The sequence below is a fragment of the Spermophilus citellus genome (assembly GCF_964194105.1).
Source record: "Spermophilus citellus genome assembly, chromosome: 1".
Lineage (NCBI taxonomy): Eukaryota > Metazoa > Chordata > Mammalia > Rodentia > Sciuridae > Spermophilus > Spermophilus citellus.
This window is the reverse complement of record NC_138182.1, coordinates 84372847-84393815: the sequence shown is the minus strand read 5'-3', so window position 1 is coordinate 84393815 and position 20969 is coordinate 84372847. Positions and strand designations below refer to the sequence as shown.

The following is a 20969-nucleotide window of genomic DNA, read 5'->3' as shown; positions in this document are numbered from 1 at the left end:
CTCTTTTATCAGAAGCTTGTCTACATTTAGATCATCAGGAACAAACACATTGTATGTACTTTTCTCTTTCCTCGTGTGTGTGTGTGTGTGTGTGTGTGTGTGTGTGTGCACGCGCTAGAGATGGAACCCAGGGCCTCATATATGTTAGGCAAATGCTCTACCACTATACTGTGCTACTTTCCCCAACTAGTATGTATTTTTCTAATCAAAGTATTATTTTCGTTCAAGAAAAACCCAGGGTATAGAGTCCCAGCCCCAGGCCAAAGGGTCATTGGAATACAGCCACAACCCTGTGGCTTTGGCAGAGGTAGTGGTGGAACACAGATACCAAAATGGTCCACATTCATATATTTACTGGCTGGACTTTTACTGAACAAGTTTGTTGACCATCATGCTAACCAAACACCAAAGCTTAGGCTATGTCTTTGTCTTTTTCAAAAGATCTAGACTCCTCCCTCATAGAACTATTTTACCCCCCATTCCTTTGGCACCCAACTCTTTCCTCCCCTGAACCTCCCTGTCATCCCTAAACCCCCTCACATCTACAACTCCTCCTTCAGAGCAAATTGAGCCTGAAATCATGGGCCTGCTAAAAATCCATTTACATAAAATACATTTTCCCTGTCATGTATTACTAGTTGTTATAAGTAATTCAAATTAGGTAGACAGTTAAACTTAGTTTTTAAATGTGTATTTATATACAAACTAATTTTCATGTTGGACAGTACTTCTCAGTACTTGACACAAGCCTGAGTAATTTCCATTTTTTGAGGGTCTGCATATATTAAAATGCTAGCTGAAGATTTAAAATGATATGACTTAATTTTTTTCTTAAACAAACCAAGACTTTTAATGTAAAATTGCAGTATAATTCTGTTAGTCACAATATAATCATGAGATTTAAAAAAAAAAATGAGTCCATAGCATGCTACAGTTGATTGGCCTGAGGGCCTGGGGCTGTAGTTTAGTTGGTAGAGTGCCTGCCTTGAATGTATAAGGCTCTGGGTTCAATCCCCAGCGCCGCCAAGAAAAAAAAAATTGATTGGCCTGACTTTTAGACAATTAATACCATATGTAAATTACTTCTTCATTCAGAATCTTCAGTTTTTAACTAGTTATATGATATTCTGATAACTCATCATATAGATAAAGTAAGGAAGAACATTTTTTTTTATTTTTTATTTTTTGGTCAGAGCTGGGGATTGAACCCAGGGCCTTGTGCATGTAAGGCAAGCACTCTACCACCTGAGCCATATCCCCAGCCCCCATAAGGAAGAAAATTTTAAAATTATCCATCTTCAATTGAAGCATTATGTAGAGGATAGAGAGTGAGCTGGAATATGAGTAGATTAACAGACATTTCAAAGGTAGGAAGAAAGAAGAGGTTTGAGGAATGTAATGATTTGTCATTCTGGTTGTTCCACAGGCCACATGGTGGTTTACTGAGTGCAAGCAGGACCTACACCTCATCTTCTACCCCTGCTACTACTCCTGTGAAGAAAAAGAGGTATGAGGGGCTCTGTGTCTGCCTCCTGCTGACACCTTGCAAAGGACTGTTCTTCATCAATTTTCTTCTTGTTGTTAATCCACTTTATTTTCTAAAGTAGAGCTTTATAGTTATTCATAGTAGTTGGGTTCATCCTGACAAACTCATGCATGCATGGAATTCGATTCCAGTTCATGGTCTTCCCCTTTGCCTTCCTGTCCTGCCTCCCCTTCCCCAGTCTCCTTCCTCTACTTGGTTAGACTTCCTTTCATTTATCTATTTATTTATATTTGATTGGATCTTTTTACTTATACATAAAGGTGAAATTCCCTGAGGTATATTTACATATGCACATAATAAGATTTTTTTAAAAATCGTCCTGCATTGTCTCCTTACCTATCCCTCCACTCTACCTCTCCATCTCTTTCTTCATTAATTTTGGAACCAAATCTACCACCCGGGTTCCCAAGCAGCATTGGGAAGGCTCTTCCATGTTCTCTCCCCTCCTTCCAGGGTTCTGCATCTACATTCTGCTATTCTCAAACTTTAGTTGCCCTCCTTAATCTCTTCAAATAATACTCCATTCCCTTGGGACCTTGACCTCAGAAGTCACAGGGTTGGCTATTTCAGGTACCATATTTTATAAAGTCTGACTACAGGGAGTACCTTAACCTGAAATAATGATTGACATAGAGCCACTCGATGTTGTCCTCCTGAAACCAGCCTGCACCTGTAGCCACCCCCACCTCTCTGTAGACTTGGCTGATTTTCCTTCTAAGTACAGAGTCAAAGACCCTCCTTGGAGACATCTCTTTGTGATTTTTGCCTCCTGCTTGGCTTCCCCTGAGTGGCCTTTTACATGCTGCTTGGGGTGCATTCTGTGTTGTCTGCTAGGCATGGAGAAGAGAGATCTGTGATGACAGAATATTCTACATGAGACAGAGCATGAAGGTGGAAGAGATTTTTGCATGTTGAAATGAACAGTGCCAGGGAATCGTGATGCAAATGGAAAATAAGTGTCCTAAGCCTCAGTGCTTTAAAATTTTTCTGTTTTCTTGGCTGTGCCTGCACCCAGGACTCTGCTTGGTGTAGGATAGATGTTCCATGTTTGTTGAAGGACTAGCTGGCTTTTCCATGGTGTCACTGTAGAGAGAGATAACTGTATTTATCTTCCCTGTACTCACAGAGTTCTGGTTATATCTGCAGAATCTCGGAAAATATGATCCATATTTTACCTGAACCCAAATTTCATACCCACTCTATCCTTGGTCTGTTAAAAAACAGATTTATAAGGTATTAAGAGAATCTTAAGATGGGTTTGTTCAATGTTCTATCCAGTGCAAGTATCTTTCCTCCAACAGATTAGACTTGTTTCAGGACCACTGAAGTCAGCAAATAGACTCTCACTGTTTTGTGAAGCACCGCTGACTGCTCTTTAGGGGGCATCGATCCACTGCATGGAGCTGAAATCTGTCTTGCTTGACTCCCACCTGGTCTTAGTCCTGGACTTATTTAAAGAATAAATCCAGCTCAGTCTGTTCCTTTTATCTTGGGCTTTTTTTCTCTCATCCACATCACTCTCTGTACATCTTCATTTCTGGTCCTTATCTTAGTGTTTTTGACAGAGACCTTAGCTATTGCTACTAATTAAAATTACTTCCTTATAATGTGAGGACATCTTTCTAATTAAGATAATGTTAGCATTGCTCTGGTATTCTTTCATGTTCTCAATATTCTTGTCCAAGTTTTTTTTAATCATACTTTTTAAAAGAAATCATAATTTAAGTAGACTATAAGACTGTTATTCTATTATGAAATAGTTCAGCTAGGAAAAAAAATAGGGGAATAATAAAATAAACACCCATGTACCTACTATCTACATTTGATAATTGCTGTTCTTTTCCAGTCTCTTCAGATTTCTTTTGCAAGACACATCCACATTGTTCAGTGTCAAAGGAAATGGGAAAAGGAGTTTACTTGGGGGAGCAGATAGCCTGGAATATAGACAGCCACTTCTTATTTTATTTATGAAACAGTGTTCATTTTATTTCCAAGGCCTTCTGTAAAAAGTAATTCCATGGCCTTTTTAACCATCAAATTATTTTAAGCTTTTTCTGACAGACATGGGGGTAGGCTCAGCCTTCAAGCACCATGTTTATAACTGATATCATTTTTTCACAGACAGTCCTGGTTTCCACCACCCCCTCCTGGTTATAGTGCCACCCCAAGCACAGAAGCCAGCAAAAGGTAAGGGCACACTGTTAGATGTCACTGCTATGGTGCTGGGTTGAAGAATATGTCAAACACTGATAACACATAATTATGGATTCTTTGGAATAAACTTGAAGGCAATTTTGTGGACTCTGAGCTCTGAATGAGCACGTGCCAAGTGAAGTTAGGACTACAGGTGCCCCAGGATAGAAAAGCTGACATGCTATTAGGAGTAAGTAGGTGGCTGTAGTGGTTGGCTAGGGTCATCATAAAAAAGGGCCACACACTAGGTGGCTTAAACAACAAAAATAGATTTCCTCAGCTATCTGGAGGCTAGAAGTCCAAGATCAAGGTGCCAGCAGGGTGAGAGTTTCTTCTATGTTCTCCCCTCAACGCTGGTGGCTTCCTGAACAATCTCTGACAGTCTTGTCATTGTGTCCGTCTTTCATATAGAATGTAATACATAGCACACTAAATCAAATTACTGAACATGTTGAGCAGCTGCAGTTTGGAATCAGTTAAAGTATTTTCTTTTTAAACTGGTTCAACTGCAGTTGACTTCTAGTTATATGAACTACTAAGTATAGATTATATTTTTAGTTTAAAATGTCCCTTCCCCTCAGACTATTATTAGACATTTCTCTATGGGTGACATCTTTCATGGAGCTACCCAAGTGGGAAAATGTGAACTAAGTGTTCTGCTAGTGACAAATTTTTTTTTAAGTCTTATAAGATCCGTCCAATTTTGTCTTGATAGACAATCGCTGGCACTTTTCCTTAGAAATATTTATTACTTATTTCCAAAATAACTTCTTATTTTTGTCCTCTATTCATTCTCCCAATATTAATATAAATTATCACTGTAATAGGCAACTGGTTATATAACTGTAAAAGTATGCAAGGATTATTCATGAGTTAGCCTCTCATGCTTCAATGCCTGTTGAGTTTGTGGATCTCTGTTTGCACAAAAATGTCAGTGCTTAGCTCTAAGCTCTCCCAATTTATGCATTGCTGGATGCGATTTATATGAAAGATGAAATGACTTACAACGCTCCTATTTTTGGTTCCTGGTTTACATCCATAACATTAGAATGAGGAAAAAGAGATTATTGGGCTTTGCTGATCAATTTAGATGTTCAATCCTATTTTTAGAGTCACAGATTATTAGTATAATGACTGAATCGAAAGACTTCTTTCTGAGGATCAGAGATAATGTCACGCCAAGCTTTCAGGGGAAGGAGAGAATCCTAACAATTTAGCAATAGCTTTGATTTCTAAAGTGCTTTTCTTTGGAAGAGCTCGACGTGCAGCTTCTGTTTCTCACCTTTACTTCCACTGCATTCCCAGGGCTGATAAGTAGCCTTTTTGGTAAATGCTGAAAAATAGAAGAAATTATTAAAATATGAAAGTGGGGAAAGGCTTCAGAAAGGGACCTTCATCCCCAAGGGAACCCAGAGTAAAGGAAAATAGGTCAAAAACAGATAAAATGGCAGAGTGCCGTGGTGCATGCCTGTAATTCTAGCAGCTCAGGAGGCTGAGGCAGGAGGATCCTGAGTTCAAAGCTAGCCTCAGCAACTCAGTGAGATCTTGTCTCTAAATAAAATAGAAAAAAAGGACAGGGGATGTTTCTCAGTGGTTGAGTGCCACTGAGTTCAATCCCTGGTACCAAATAAACAACAACAATCCACCAGATAAAATGGGGGACTATGCTTTTAAATACTACTTACTACTACAGTGATAAAATTGAATATTTGTCTTTATCTTTCATGAATAGAGTCATATACTTCCACTCTTCCTCTGCCCTACCATCTCCTCCAAAAGAATTTTCCCTCGGGAGAAGCTGCGGTGTGGCTCAGTGGTGGAGCACTTGCCTAGCACATGTGAGGTCCTGGGTTCAGTCCCCAGCACCACAAAACACACCCCACCCCACCAAACACAAAAAGTGTCTCTTAATCCTGACACCCTCCCTGTCTTCTGCTCTTCATTTTCCACGTCTTTGCTTTTTGCTTTCTAATGTCCCCCTGAAATTTCTTTTTTTCTCTCTGTGTGTGAAAATTCTGCCAGACTTCTCAGCCATTCCAGGAATGAGTCTTTTCTAGCCTTTTCTTCCCCTGTTCTCTCGGCAGCCTTTAATACCATGGATCATCCCCTCCCTTGCTGGTTCCTTTCTTGACCAATATATCATGGAAGAAATCAAATTTTTGGATTTAAAATGTTTGGATTTAAAATGTGTGTGGGAATTATGTTTGGGTTAAAACTTATTTCAGGCACAATGGAAACTGCACCTTGGGGGTCTCAAACTTGTTTATCAACAGAAGAACTCATGATTATCTATCTGTCTATCTATTTATCATCTATGGTCTATCTCTCTCTATGTACATTTGTGCCCCGTTATTGCTCCCTCATTTCTTATCCACACAAGTTCCTAGAGTGATATATTATAAAAGAAAAATTGAGACATGTCACCTTGCCACATAACAGTTATAGCACATTGTCATCATTTTAGATTACAGATCCACATCCTTAGCATTGATCGCTGGTGCTGACCTACTCTCCATCCCTCAGGACTTCCCTTTGCTCTTTTTAAGTTATTTTATATGTTTTAAATGCTCTCTATATGCCATCTTCTATATAAGATGCTCCCTAAATACCTTAGCTTGTAAGATACCTTCTGTCTACAATATTATCTTCTCCCCATCCAAGGCACCTGAGTTCTTGTGGCCACATTTTCATCTGATTTCTCTTCAAAATTTCACTTCTGAAAAAAATATTTTAAAAAATTAAAAACCTCCAAAACTGAAAAAAGGAAAAAATTTACTTCTGATTTATCTCTATTCTGTCCTCTAATTTCCACACTAGCCTAATGAGTGTATGAATTCGCCCAATATTACCTGCATCAAGCTTTAATAAATATATAGATATAATGGGTGATGGCAATTTATCTCAGAAGCCCAGACCAAACTGTATAAAATGGAATATTAGAAATCCCTGTTGTGAGTTCTTTGGCCACCCCATCATTATTCATTTCTTACTGGCTGACATTTCTCTTCAACCTTTACCCTGTTGCTATTCTGCTCAGCATCCCCTTATTCCTTTCTTTTGTCTCCATTTTTCTTCCCTTCCCCTCATGCCAGGTAGTTTAGGTCTTTCTTTGCTATGCCTCACTATCCTCATAACCAAAACATATTATTCACTCTTTGAGAAACATTCTATGCTGCCTTTCACAACGAAATTATTTCCTCATGTCACAGTGATATCAACATTTAATTACAGCCACACTCAATACATCACAACAATCACTGACCCGTCTGTCCTCCTTACTCTGCTTATTCAATCATTCTTGTAGTGAGTTCAAGTTATGATGTTAAAGAAAAAGATATTACCACTAGGTGGCAGTAGCACCCCACAAGCTTCATTTGGGTGGCGCTTTGACAGGTTTTCTGTGGCAGGTGTCACTCACAGCAGGAGGCTTTCCAAAGGCAACTGCATTGGAGCCACCATCTAGAAGGGTAGGAGGGTAGATGGACTCTTGGGGGTGGGAGGATCAGAGAGGGAGTCTAGGAGATGTGACTCAGCAGCATGGAGGGGAAACATAGGTGTCAGAGAAGGCTGAAGGCAACAGCAGCTTGGTCCCTCCCTAACCCCCCACAGTGGACAACATGAGTATACAAATGACCATAGCAGAAGCTCCTCTGTGGGTCATGAGAAGAGCATCCACTTTCTCTTTTAGATCTGATGTTGTAGGAGAGCTTCTAATGGGACTTGAAAGACAGGTCCTGAGAAAGGGATGGGATTTGGAGGAAGGAGAGTAATTATGCGTTGCTAGGTTTTCAAGCCCAGGGTGATTTTAAAGCATAGTGATACACCAGTCAATGCAGGAAGAAATAGGAGCAGAATAGGGAGGAGCAGACAGGGACTATACAGTAGGTCTTAAGAAGCCACCATGGCACTTGTTTTGAGCAGCTAGAATCTGGGATACTGGAGGGGTACACTTGTGGAGGTGATCCCCAAGCAATGAAAAATGCCTTGGGATAAGGGTGGAATGTACTCAGAGAAGAGCTGGTGTCTGAGATCCTGATTTGGGGATAAATCCAGGGACTTAAAATATATTACATTCAGAGCAAAGCCACCTCTGGAGAAAATGTTAAATGAGAAAATCATGTGCAATCTTGATGTGTGTCTACATGCCAGGTGGTAGAGGAAGAGCTAAAAAAAAAATGAGACCATAGCTATTGAGTTACCTGGTAAATAGAGGTGTAATGAGAGGCAGGTAGGGTGAAGGTAGAGTAGGAGGTGGATTCTACCACGCAAATCCACTTCAGAGCACCCTTCAAAGTCTCGCATGAATCTTAGCCAAGGGGGTTCTTTTGTCAAGTGAACTCTGAAAGCTTCTTATGTTTGTTTCATGTTGAACTCCTTTTTTTTCTCTCCAAAACAAATGTAAATCTCTAGCTATGTGATAAGAATATACTTTCTAGATTCCTATTTTAGGGAATCTATCAGAGAGTTACTGTGAGCCAGGATCACTAAATATGAAGGCTGGTCCTACCGAAAGTGGTCCTTGGGGGTTCTATGCTGACAAGGATGGAGAGAGCCACAGAGCAGGTGGGGGCATGGAGAGCAGGCAATAGAGCAAATAGAAGACTCAAAAGACGCAGTGCTTGAGGAGCATCTTAAGGAATGAGGTGCAAAGGGGAAGGGATGGGGAAAGGAGAAGTAGCTCTAATGCCAGAGAGTTTGGCTGAGTATCAGTGTGTGGGGGTGTAGGTGTGCACGTGTGTGTGCTTGTGTGAGTGTATCTGCATGTGCAGCACTATAGGCTTTCTATCATCACAGGGTATTATTCTCTGCATCCATTCTTTATCAGTTGTTTTTAGTAGTAGCAGGAAATTCAGTAATTCCAAACCTGATTTTCATGCAAAAAAAAATGTGTTTTTTTTTTTTAGCATAAAATGTTATAGGAGATGTCCATTCATAGCTTGCAGAAGGCTTAAGCACCTCTTCAAGATATCGTGCTTCTCTTTTAGGAGTTAATGCTGTGCTGTTATATGTAATTGGAGCTCTGACCCTGTAGTAGAGATCCTGAAGTATCTATCAAAGAAAGCATGAGTGTTGTCAACACAGGAAACTATCAGAAGGTCAGAGCCAGTGATTGGTTTCCCCTTCCCCTCTTCCTTCATTTGAAGAAGTGTCAGAAAGCCTGGAACAAAGCAATTTGTCAGAAATCACTAGTGTGTGTCTCAATCTGCCAAGCTCTTCAACTCTTTCTCCTTGTCTTTGGGCTCTTTAAAAGAGTGAGAACGTTTTCTGGGCTTGGGGATGATAGACCTGAGGGATGGAAATCACAGTTCAGTTCTGGAGAATTCACGTTGAACTCCTTTTCAACATCAGAACCCACCATCAAATCTGGGCCCATTCAAATGCCTCTGACTTCACATTAGGTGACTTAAAGATGCAGTGGTAAGATGCCATGTAAGGTGCAGTTAAGAAACTCACCGGAGTCACTGGGCACTGAAGCGCAGGCCTGTAATCCTAGCAGGAGGCTGAGACAGGAGGATCGTGGGTTCAAAGCCAGCCTCAGCAATTTAGCAAGGTGCTAAGCAAGTCAGTGAGATCCTGTCTCTAACTAAAATACAAAACAGGACTGGGGATGTGGCTCAGTGAATAAGTGCTCCTGAGTTCAATCCCCAGTTCACCGAAGCCAAAAGACCTGGATAACAGTGTGAATGTTCATGAATGTGACCCAGTATACTGATTTTAGAAAGAACAATAAAGCCATCACCTCTACCATACCTCCAACAAAACCGATTCCTCTCTTCTTTTTTCCTGTAACCATTTTTAAAGATAGAGAAGAAAAATAATGTCTGGTAAAAATTTAAATAATGGACATACCTAGGAGAAGTAGCATATAGTGAGATATTTCCTGTATACCATCATTATTTCTCATCCTTATTTGTTTCCGCCTCTTCTTCTTCAGTGGTTTTCACTTCCAAATAGCTGATTGGTAGAGTCACAGCAGGAAAAAAAAAAATTCCCAATTGAGAAGGGAGTTGCCATGGCAACCTTGCACTATAGTTATATTTTTCTGTCTGTAACTATAAATGGTAAAATGTAACCTTTCTAATTTTGCTATAACATTTTTTAACTCTATTGGTACCAAGTCCTCTACAAAGTTTGATACCACACTATATACAAACATAGGTTTCATTTTTATCCCGACAAAAATCTTTATGTTATTAATTAGAATCTTTTATAAAAATTAAGATTCTCTGACATTTAGTAAAATGTCAAAGCACTTAAGATTTTCTGACATTCATTAAAATGTTAAAACATAACAGTGGTTTAAAATTCATACCTAAATGCCAAAACATTCAAATAATTAAAACATTAAACGGTCGTGAAGGTGTATTATTTTTATTATTGATTTATTTATTTCGGTTCTGGCGAAGGTGTATTATTTTTTTGGAAATTGTTGTTTGAGCAGAACAAAGAAAATTGCTGGAATAGAATGAACATCTTAACCTGTAGCAACAACTTGCTGTCTCCTCAGTCCTATAGGGTCAACCTACATATCCCTGGTCTCCTAACACTTGTTTTAAGTAACTCACACATTCAACCAGCAATGAATGAAAACCACCCCTACTTTGCCCAACCCAGATACCCACAGCCCCTGCCTCCCTCAGAGCCTCCTTTGTTCCACCTCTGCCAGGGGAGCTCCTTGGGGTTGGCAAGACAGAGAGGCTCCAGGTTCAAAGCCAGAGATGAGGAAGAAGCTGTGAGATCAGATACTCAGAGTCAGCGACTCTGATAAAAACATCGCCCTGCCCCAGCCATAAAAACAAAATGGTTCGATTAAGAAAAAAAATATTTTTTTCACCATTCAGTAGCAATTGCCTTAAGTTCTATCAACTTTATTTCAGTTAATATCAGGAAAACTTTGGCAGGTGACAGGGGCTGTCTCTGCTTATTTAAATGTCGATCTTAATGTCACTGACATAAATCAGATTTCTTTCCTGTGATAACTGGGCAGAACTGGAACACATTAACTTGGAATGGAGGTTCACATTTTGTGGTGAGCAATGGAAGATGTCAGCGAGGAGCCCCTGGGAGGCAGGAGGTCCTGGGTGGGGTCCTATGGGTGATAGACATGCTGGCCATGTGGTCTGTGGGGCACTGGGAGTGGGAGATGGAGTATTTAAGGACCAACATTTTTCTTAAGACTCTCCTTATACTCTGGAAAACCAGCAGGGGGCACTTCTTTGTCTTCTAATCTCTCTCTTCTCCACTATTTGAAGAATGTCACATAAGTGAAATCCCACTCTATAGCCTTTTGAATCTGCATGATGCATGTAAGATTCATCCCCACTGCTGGGTATATCAATAGTTCATCCCTTTTCATCGATGAGTAGTGTTCCATTGCATGGATGTACACAATTCATTTATCCATTCACTGATGGAAAGACATTTGGTTGTTTGCAAAGATGTTTTAAATGTTCACATACTTGTCTTCATATGAACATATGTACTCATTTCTTTTGAGAACATGCCTACAAGTGGGATTGCTAGGTCATATGATAGGTGCATGTTTAATTTTATAAAAATCTGCCAATATGTTTTCAAAGTAGCTGTTTCATTTTGTGTTCCCACCAGCAAAGTCTGAAGTTTCTAGTTGCTCCATTTCCTTAACATCACTTAGTATTTACAACCTAAAAAATTATGTTAGTCATTCTAATAAGTGTGTAGTTTATCTCATCATGGGTTTTACTTTGCTTTTTCCTGGAGACAAATGACATTGCAATTTTAAAATACATTTATTTATTATCTGTATGTCTTTTCTCTCATGAAATACCTTTTCAAATATTTTGCTTATATTTTTCTTTCTTTTCTCTTTTTTGGTAGGGGGATACTCTATCACTGAGCCGTATCCCCAGCCCTATTTTGTATTTTATTTAGAGACAGAGTCTCCCTGAGTAGCTTAGTGTCTCACTTTTGCTGAGGCTGGCTTTGAACTCGTGATCCTCCTGCCTCAGCCTCTAGGATTATAGGTGTACACCACCGCGCTCAGCCTTGCTTATATTTTTGCTGTTTATTTTACCTCTCAGTGAGTTTTGAGGATTTAAACAAAAATGTTTGTTTACAGGTCCTTTGTTGAATAAGTGATTTACAAATTTTCTTCCAGTGTGTGGTTTATATTTTCAGTCTTTTAACAATGTATTCCTTAGAACAAAAGGTTAATTTGATGAAATCCAACTTAAGTTTTGTTCAATGAATTATGTTTTTGATGTGATATCTAATAACTCTTTACCTAACCAATGATCATAAAGATTTTTCTTCCTCATTTCCTTCTAGAAGTTTTACAGTTTTATGTTTAACCTATAGGTCAATGGTCTAGTTTGAGTAGATTCCTTTTTTAATGCTAAAATGTTTTCAGTTTCATCTTCTAATCTTTGGACTGGTTTTGCTATGTCTTTGAGAAAACATCTAAGAGCCAAAAATATTTATGACTTAAGCAGTATTTTAAAAGTTCCTTGTATCTCTTAACCAAACATCTTAGTGAATTTTCTGTTTGCTCTAACAAAATACTTAAAGATACATATTTATAAGGAGGAAAGATTTATTTAGCTCACAGTTTTGGAGGCTGCAAGTTCAAGATCAGGCAACCCCACTTGTTCACCTCTGGTGATAGGTCACCGTGGTGAGAGTGCATGCAGTAGGGAGAAGTAGATTGGCCAAACAGGACACCATTGAGAGATTCAGGCTTGCTCTTTTATGGTAACCCACTCTTGCAGTAACTAACTGAAGTCACACAAGAATTCTGTCATTAACCCCCTTTAAGGACAGCAAAACAATAACCTGTTCATTTTCTAGATCCCATGTCTTAAAGGTTCTACTGCCTCTTAATGTGGCAATACTGAGGACCAAGTCTCTAAAATATGAACAACCAAAGTCTCTAATACATGACCAACCAAATCTGAACCCTGGGACCAACTAAAGTTGATATATGTTCTTTCAGCTTCAACATAAATTTAAATTTTATTAACCACAACAGCATCTGCATACATTTGAAAAGTATAGTATGTGGATATCCAGGTATTTAGTGTCTAGCTTGCGCTCAGGGCTTTGCAGATCGAGAAGTCTTCGCAATAATTCTGCCCTCCGGTGGTCACGTGGTGGTTTGCCATCCACAGATCTGCATCAATCTCTTTCTTTTAAAGATAAAGAAGCAGAGGTTCAGAGGGAATCAGCTTCCTTATCAGGGTCAAACAGAGAGTTGGTGGCACAGCTAGTCTGGAAGCTAAGTCTCCAGGATTCTGGTCCAGCACATGTTCCGTGACTGTGCTTATGACTGATGGAAATGGCCTCTAGCTGCTAGAAAGTGAGTCTTCACTGCAATAACCATTTCTCTGAACTAGGCCTTGCATTATACAAGTTCTTTGAAAGGATGGGCCATGTTTTCTAGGCCATGAATGCCCAGTTTTGCACATCCATTGCTGTCTGCCCAACATTGTAATTGGGCAGTGTGGAATAAGTGCTTGTTGAGCCAACGGCTCCTTCCTTAGGTGAGGAACTACTTCATAGCAACCTATTTATAATAGATACGCATTTGAAATACCTGGAAGAGAACTGGTTATAATGTACACAGATAGCATGAGATTTGATATTGGAATGACTAGCTTGAAACTTGGAGTCACTAATTAACTATATGTGCTGGGGCAAATGACCCAACTTTTTGAGTCCCAGTTAAAAAAATAATACATACCCCAAAAGTTATATGTATGGATCAAATAAAGTAATGGACATGAGATCCTGGACAAGCTGGTATGTACAGAGGCCCCATCAATATCAGTTCCATCTCCTTTGCCATTGATGGAATAAAAATCCTATTTGTGGAATACAAAAGCTCAGTACAATGAAAAGTAAAAACAAAACTCATCATTAAATATGAGGGTCAATTGTTCTTGGTGGAGCCTAGACTTGTGTTGCAGTTGTAGAAATGTTTGCAAAGTCAGACTTGGACTAGTCTCAGAGCCAAGCATGTTATCCAAAGAAGACAAAATGGAAAGAAGTGATCTTTGCAGCAGCTTGTGGAAATAAAGTAATATACTCAGCTTTCCTCATGCTGATATTTCTTTTAGCTCTGGTCTTTGTACTACAATCTGCAAGTTGTCATGTTTCTTGTGAAAACTGCCTTTTTATTCCTCAAAGCTGTTCTTTACAATTTTAGCCACTACTGTGGTGGCATAGATCCCACAAAGGCCTGGTGGGGGAGAACAGAAGGGAGAGCTGGGGTCACCTCACCCCAGCTTAAGCATCATGTCTTAAAGCGGAATTCAATCAGGATCACTCCAATAAATGTCTTTTGTTTCCTTCTCTTCCAAACACCCCAGGCCACAGCTTCCTGCTTGCTGCTGGCATTTTAATCCCCTGCTTGGCATTGCCTCGTGCTCTTGGCACAGTATGAATGACTCCTCTCATCCCCTACCCCCACCCCAGGCTTGGGCTCTGTCATCTGTGGCTATCATTGCAGAGAGGCCCATGAAAGGTCCTGGAGGTGAACTGAAGTCAAGTGGCACTGCCTGTGCCCTGACCCTGTCCAGTTTATGGACACCTTGGAACTAAGGATCCTCCTCTGCTTTCCCTGGTCTTTACAACCTTATAACCAGTATTTTTTTTCCCAAGTGCTCCTCAGACCCTCCCAGATCTCCTTCTGTTCTATCCATCTCTACCTCCCAGACCCACCCCATCAATATTTACCTACCTCTTTGAGACCTTAGATGTTCTAACATTTAACATTGCTTCAACATGGTCCTGCCCTAAGCAAAGCTTGGCCCCATCTTCTTTCTCCCTTCGGTAATCTACCTTCCCATGTAGATTCTGGTCTGTCCTCGGATATCCAGTGCCCTGTTTAGCAGCCTGATTATCACTCAGGATGGACCACCTCCTTCTGCTTTTCCTCTGCTTCTGGCAGGGAAACATTGAATCAGCTGAGACACACAGATACACTAAAGGTTATCACTTGTCACATATACCCAACACAGGGATTTTTTTTTTTTTGAGAAAAAAAAAAAAAAAAGATGTTTTCAATACAAACAAAATAGACTCTAACTATAGAATCTGACACTGAGCCAGTAGGAGGAAACTATTTCCAAGCAAATTATACCAGTGTTCTCTGCTCTTCTTCTGGCTGCAGAGCCACCATCAACACAAGAGCCAGGAGACTCACTGTTGCCCCACCGTACATCCACCCCCCCCCCCAACAAAGCCTCACCACTGCACACTGTCAAAGAGTCGTCAGGACAAATTCCATAATGTCTTCCATGCTCATGTCTGTGGATCTCTATAGAAACTCCAGGCAGGACCATTCTCTCAGACTCCGTACCCCTGACCCTAACCCAGTGTGATGTCATCCTGCCTCTCAAAGCCTTCCATTTGAGCCGTTATTGTCAGTTAACCCCCAGTTAATCCATATCAGAGGATTAATGCACTGATTAGGTTAAGGCTCTCATAGCCTGATGATTTCACCTCTAATTTCCTGCACTGTCTCCCACATGAGCTTTGGAGGGACACTTCATAGATAAACTATAACGTACTCCTATTATGTTTTCCTATTATGTTTTTTGTCCAGCACCATGTTCTACCCAAACTGCCCATATCAGGGTTATCGATGATGACCATGTTGTCAAAACCATGCTGATTTTCCAGTCCTTGTGTTTTTGGTCTATTAGTGACATCGGACAGTGCCAATTACTCCTTCCTTGAAACTCTTCTCTCAGTTGCTTTCAAGATACCACACCTTCCTATTTCTCTTCTTTTCTTTTTGGTCACTCCTCCTTGGGCTCTTTTGATGTTTCCTACTCTTAGGCTTGACCTCCAAATACTGTAGGAGCTGACAGCCCAAACGTTGATCCTCTTTTTGTCTCTGCTTATACTGACTCCCTTGGTGATCTCATTCAGTTTCAAGCAGCAAATACCATCTCCAAGATGATGGTGGCCATATTTATATGGTCTTATTCTGGATATCTTCAGGGTGCATTCCATCATTCCCTGGAAGTCTCAGCTCAAATTTCACCTTACAGAGAAAACAAATAGTGCTGTATTCTTAATAAAACAGTGTTGCTACCCCTGCTCTCTATTCCCTTATGACATTTATTTTTCTACATAACTCTTTTCTCTCTCTGATACACACTTAGAAGTATATTGAAAACCTTTTGTAGACAGGAACATTGTCCATCTCCTAGAGTGTGTTTCACATAGAAAGCTACCAATAAATGGCTGTTGAATGAAAGCATGATCTCATTCAGTCCGGACAACACCCCAATAATCCTATTAGAAGGATTATTACAGATGAACAAACAGTATTAGATTAACCCACTGTCCCACAGCTGGCAATTCAGGCAGACTGACTCCAGAGTCTGACTACCTAGCATGCTGGTAGAAGCCAGAGGATCCTTGGAGTCCAGAGACATGAATACTTTTATTGGATACAGAGTTTATCTTGAGGACAACAGAAAACATTGTTATAATGGTGTGGGAGGTAGGGGTAGTGACATGCCCTTGGTAAGGAGTTGACTCCATTGAAAATATACATGTAATTGTGTGTCTCCAGTTCTTAGGTCACTAAATCATGCTAACTCAGAGACTACTTTGGTACTTCATTGGAAAGTTTAGGCCAACAGTATATTTTATACTTTGCAAACATCAAACTGGCTTGTACTGACAATATTTAAGTTCAATTCAGTTAAAAGCTTCAAAGCAACTTTACCTTGAGGTCTGTGAAATTGAAAACCTTTCTTGCTGTTTCCATAGCAGTCTGATGGTTGATATAATTCCTAAAGAAGTTATATGCTAAGGCCCAAGAACCCTTCATTACATTCATGAGCTACTGACTCAAAATGCCATGACTTGAGCTAGATAGACTAGTGAAGTATTATTCCACTTAAAGAATATATTATAATTCAAACTATAATTAAAGAAGAGAAAGTTTCAAAAAATCTGATTGAATGAACCTTTTAAAAATGCATATTTGAAATATTTGACTTCTTTAAAGTTTGGGCTCCATGGATGCTGACCTTTCAGGGCCCTCACAGGAGGGGATTAGAAGATGTAAGAGATGTTTTCATGCAGGAAGTAGATGTGTTAGGTTAATAGATGCTAAAATCCACCATGTTTCCATAAAAAAATGAACTGCCATTTTCTGTTTTAAAGGGACCCAACTGTTCACCCTCCAATACCTCCAAAGCCCAGATCTCCTGTTCCTTCTCCTAACCAGCTGAGACCAGACAATAGGTAAGAACTGGCACTGCAGACTTTATTGCCAAAATGAAGTTCAAGGGAAATGGGAGTAAATGATCTGGGATCCACTTTGTGCCAGAGGTGAGGATGTTTTGCATGCACATTCACAAGTGAAGCACATAGAACTTTTCCTGATTTTATCTGTTAACATGCTTGTGTATTTATGTTTGCTTTGAATGCTAATTCCTATTACTTGTCTTATGGAGATGCACTTTCGAGATAAAAACGGAACAATATATTCATGTTCATGTATTTGTGCTTAGGCTTCTTATATGTTAGCTTCTAATATTCACATAATGATGTATGTATGTACTTGGCATATATATTATATGCATATACAATTATAAACTATATTAAACTATATGTATACATATTTGATTGATATTTACTCCTAGTTAAGTTTCCCATTAGGAGCTCTATATAACTGATGAAAGATGTCCTTGAAACTTTGTGTTACTACTGAAATCCTCAATTATGTTAGAAATACCTTTTGGGGTTGCCTTTTATTTTTTCTTAGCTAAGAAGGATAGTTTAATTCAAAACTCTCAAAAAATTTGAAAAATATTTGTATTAACTTGTCTCTGAAGAAGAAAAAACAGAGACGCTTTTTCATGTGAACCTGTCACTCTGTAATTAATAATTAGAAACATATTCAGAGATTTAAAATCTTCCCAAGTCTTCCTGTTCAATTGCTTAATAATTGTGAACCATTTTTCAAAACCTGCATTCCACATTTCCATTATTATTATGAGATTAAAAATAATATCAGTGAAGACTGAATACATTAGACTTGCCTTTGATTCTTTAGTATTTTTGCTTTTTGATGGTGATTTTTCTGACACCATGTAAGACACAATTGTAGAGCTGTTCTTCAAAAAGTCACAACTGCAGAACTTCAGTAAGAGGGTGACTGGCTGGAAGTGCCCACCATGAAGCACCTTAGTTGTTCATCCTGTTGGGATAAACTCCAGATCTGAACTTCTCTGCAGTGGAATTCCACCGGATCTTTGAAATTTTGCCCTCAGGATGACAGCATGTATATTTTCTAATGAGTTAAGAGAATATCTATTCAACAAACCAGTTAATAATATGGATTAGATGTGTAACTCTTCATTTGTTCAATGGTTATAATTGTCCCATTAAAACAGCTTCTCAGGCTTTTTCTCTTACCCGATTATTTTTCTTTTACTCTTATATAAAAGAAGTATTGAGCAATTAAATCTTAATGTAAATAGGATTTTTTAAAAACCCGAAGAAAATTGCCTTGTACCACCTAAATTCTAATCTAAAAATCAGCAACACGTAGTTAACTTTAAATTTTCCAAAGAAGCTAAATTTCACAGGAATTGGTCTAGTCAATTTTTACTACTTGAATCTTTTTCTTCCATAAATGATCTGAAAAATAAAATTGGGACAACTTGCATGTTTTTTTTAAAGGCTGATTACTTTAATCACAGCAAGATGATTTTAATGAAAGAATATGAAAGGGAAGTGTTTCCTATGTAATTAACACATGTCCTCAGGAGAACAAAAAGTAGTTGAATACAGCTCCTTGAGAGCAAGCAAGCGTGTATAAGTAGGTCAACCAGATACTGAGAAGAGAAGAGAAAAGCCTGATGTCATAAATTGTGACAGAAGTTAGCACTGTAAAATTTGATGCTGTCAGCTCAATGGGGCCATTCTCATCGTGGTAGTTGCATTTGAAATATAGACTTATTTCCTGTCTTGTCCAAGCAAATGTATTTCTTGACAGTTATCAGATGGGATAAGTCTTCAAGGAAAACATCATCCCTTTGATGCTTAATAACAAAAAATATTCTTAATATTTTAAAATGTTATTTCATTATCTAATGGAGATATGTATGAAAGTGCTTTGACGAACAGAGACCAAAAGAGTGAACATGAACATATGTAGAACAGATATTTCTAAACACACCTTGTTGTACAAAATATATTAAAACAAGGTGAAATTATAAAATTAGTATATTGGAGTCTTTATATTTTTTTCATTTTTCTATTGGTGTTGTATAATTATACATAATAGTGGATTATTGTTTCATATTCATACATGCACATGATATAACAATATAATTTGATCAATATTATATGTATTTTTGTACTATCTAGAAACTTTCAAACAGGAAATAGTTGAGTTGCTGCCAACCCAAAGAACTAGGGTAGAGTTTGCTATGTTAAGTAGCAATATGATTCCAACATATACTGCTCATTTTGAACACAAATATTTCCTTCTGTTAAATTTAAATTTAACATAGAAATGTTTTCTTACCTAACAGACATTATCTTTAAATACAGGCAGATATGTCCACCTAAACCAGGTGTATATACGGAAACCAGCAGATCTGTTGAAAGAAATATAAGGTACAATGGTCTCTGTCTATACAGATATAATTGTAGCAGTGGTAAAATATGCTTTATTAGTACACTTCAAAAATATGAAACAATAATAAAAGATAAAATTAATTTTTCTGATGGCTTTAATATAGTGGATAATAAATGCTTTTATAGTACTTACAGAATTTTGATCCTTGTATTTCTTTTTTTTAAGTATTTTTTAGTTGTAGTTGACACATATCTTTATTTAATTTATTTATTTTTACATGGTGCTGAGGATCAAACCCAGGACCTTGCACGTGCTAGGCGAGTGCTCTACCACTGAGCCACAACCCTAGCCCCTGATCCTTGTATTTCAATCCTAAACTTTACATTAAGCAAACCACCAGAATGTCTTGAGCATAGTAACAGAGTAAGATCAAATCTCTTAAAGCTTATTCACTTTGGTAGTCCCAGCACTTGCCCCCAGGTCTGTGGCATAATTAGTGCAGGTATATGAATGAATAGGCAGAAATATATCATTTGGTTGAACTTGTACTACAAGAGCTTTAGTGGTATTTGCGATAGAAAGTCAAGTCCAGCTCTCCCTGCAGCTTAAGGAACAGGCGTACAAATTGTGTTGATTCCTTTGGGTAGGGTGGCATTTCCCAAATGCCTGGCATCTCCAGGACAGTCCTGATTGACACCTATTGTTTTGCACATCCTGTCTAGTTTAACATGTGTTCTAGATTGTATCTTGTCTGTTTATTTTCTTTTTTTAAGGAAAAAAATACTGGTTTTAAAAATACTTTTTGAACAATGCTATTTTTATAGGTACTTCAACATCGTAAACCAATTTTCAGTAAATAATTTTTTGAGAGATTTTTAAAGTTCCAATTTATAAACTTTTTTTCAGTATTATCTCTCCTTTGATGCTCAGAAGAGTCAGGTTTGAAACATCCACCACACAGATACCTTACCTCTAGGAGAATCATCTTTTCCTTGCACCTAGGAACTTAAAGTGCAACTCTCTGCATTTCCCTAAACTGTGTTCCCTTTGACACAGATGTCAATGCGTTTTCTGGAAAGAAAGAGTTGAATGGTCCAGTACACAAGGAAACAATGACATAGTGTTCTCTTGATTAGGACTTTCTAGAACCTTCAGCATGCCTGTGTGAAATTTGAATCACCTAAAGTAGGTTACATTTCCTAAACTTAGTTGATGAGAACATTTTTTTTCTTCATGCAACCATATTAACCCTCTATGAGACATTTGTGAAAATGCAGGTCTTAATTATAGGTGAAACTATAAGGACTAAATTTTTCCTTTCCATGATCTAGGGAGGTCAGCCTGGATCTAAACCTTTTGTGTCTCAGGTGCTTCTACCAATAGTTTAAGTGTCTTTTCTTTCCCCTCTGAAACGCTGAGATGACAGATATTTTCACCCTGTTTGAGAGACTCATTAATTGTTCAGACCTGTTGGTTAATGCTCCTTGGATCTGGAAGAAAGATTTCTGAACTTGGCTTCTGTTTTTCCTTGTGCTGTAACTGCATTTTCTTTTATATGTCCTTTTTAAAGTGTGGAGCTTGAGAACCAATAGAGGGATTTCCAGCACCTAGGTGAAATGACATTGCGTAGGCTACAGA

General features: G+C 38.6%; 1 protein-coding gene across 1 annotated transcript in view; it reads left to right on the top strand.

Moving 5' to 3' along the window:
• Positions 1-20969, top strand: part of SCEL (sciellin) — a 173531-nt gene that overhangs the window by 96160 nt on the left and 56402 nt on the right. Inside the window, exons 7-11 of the mRNA XM_081303331.1 lie at positions 13-51; positions 1427-1507; positions 3668-3733; positions 16904-16984; positions 19304-19369. Of these exons, the coding sequence (XP_081159457.1) occupies positions 13-51; positions 1427-1507; positions 3668-3733; positions 16904-16984; positions 19304-19369 (333 nt within the window). The remainder of the gene's footprint in view (positions 1-12; positions 52-1426; positions 1508-3667; positions 3734-16903; positions 16985-19303; positions 19370-20969) is intronic.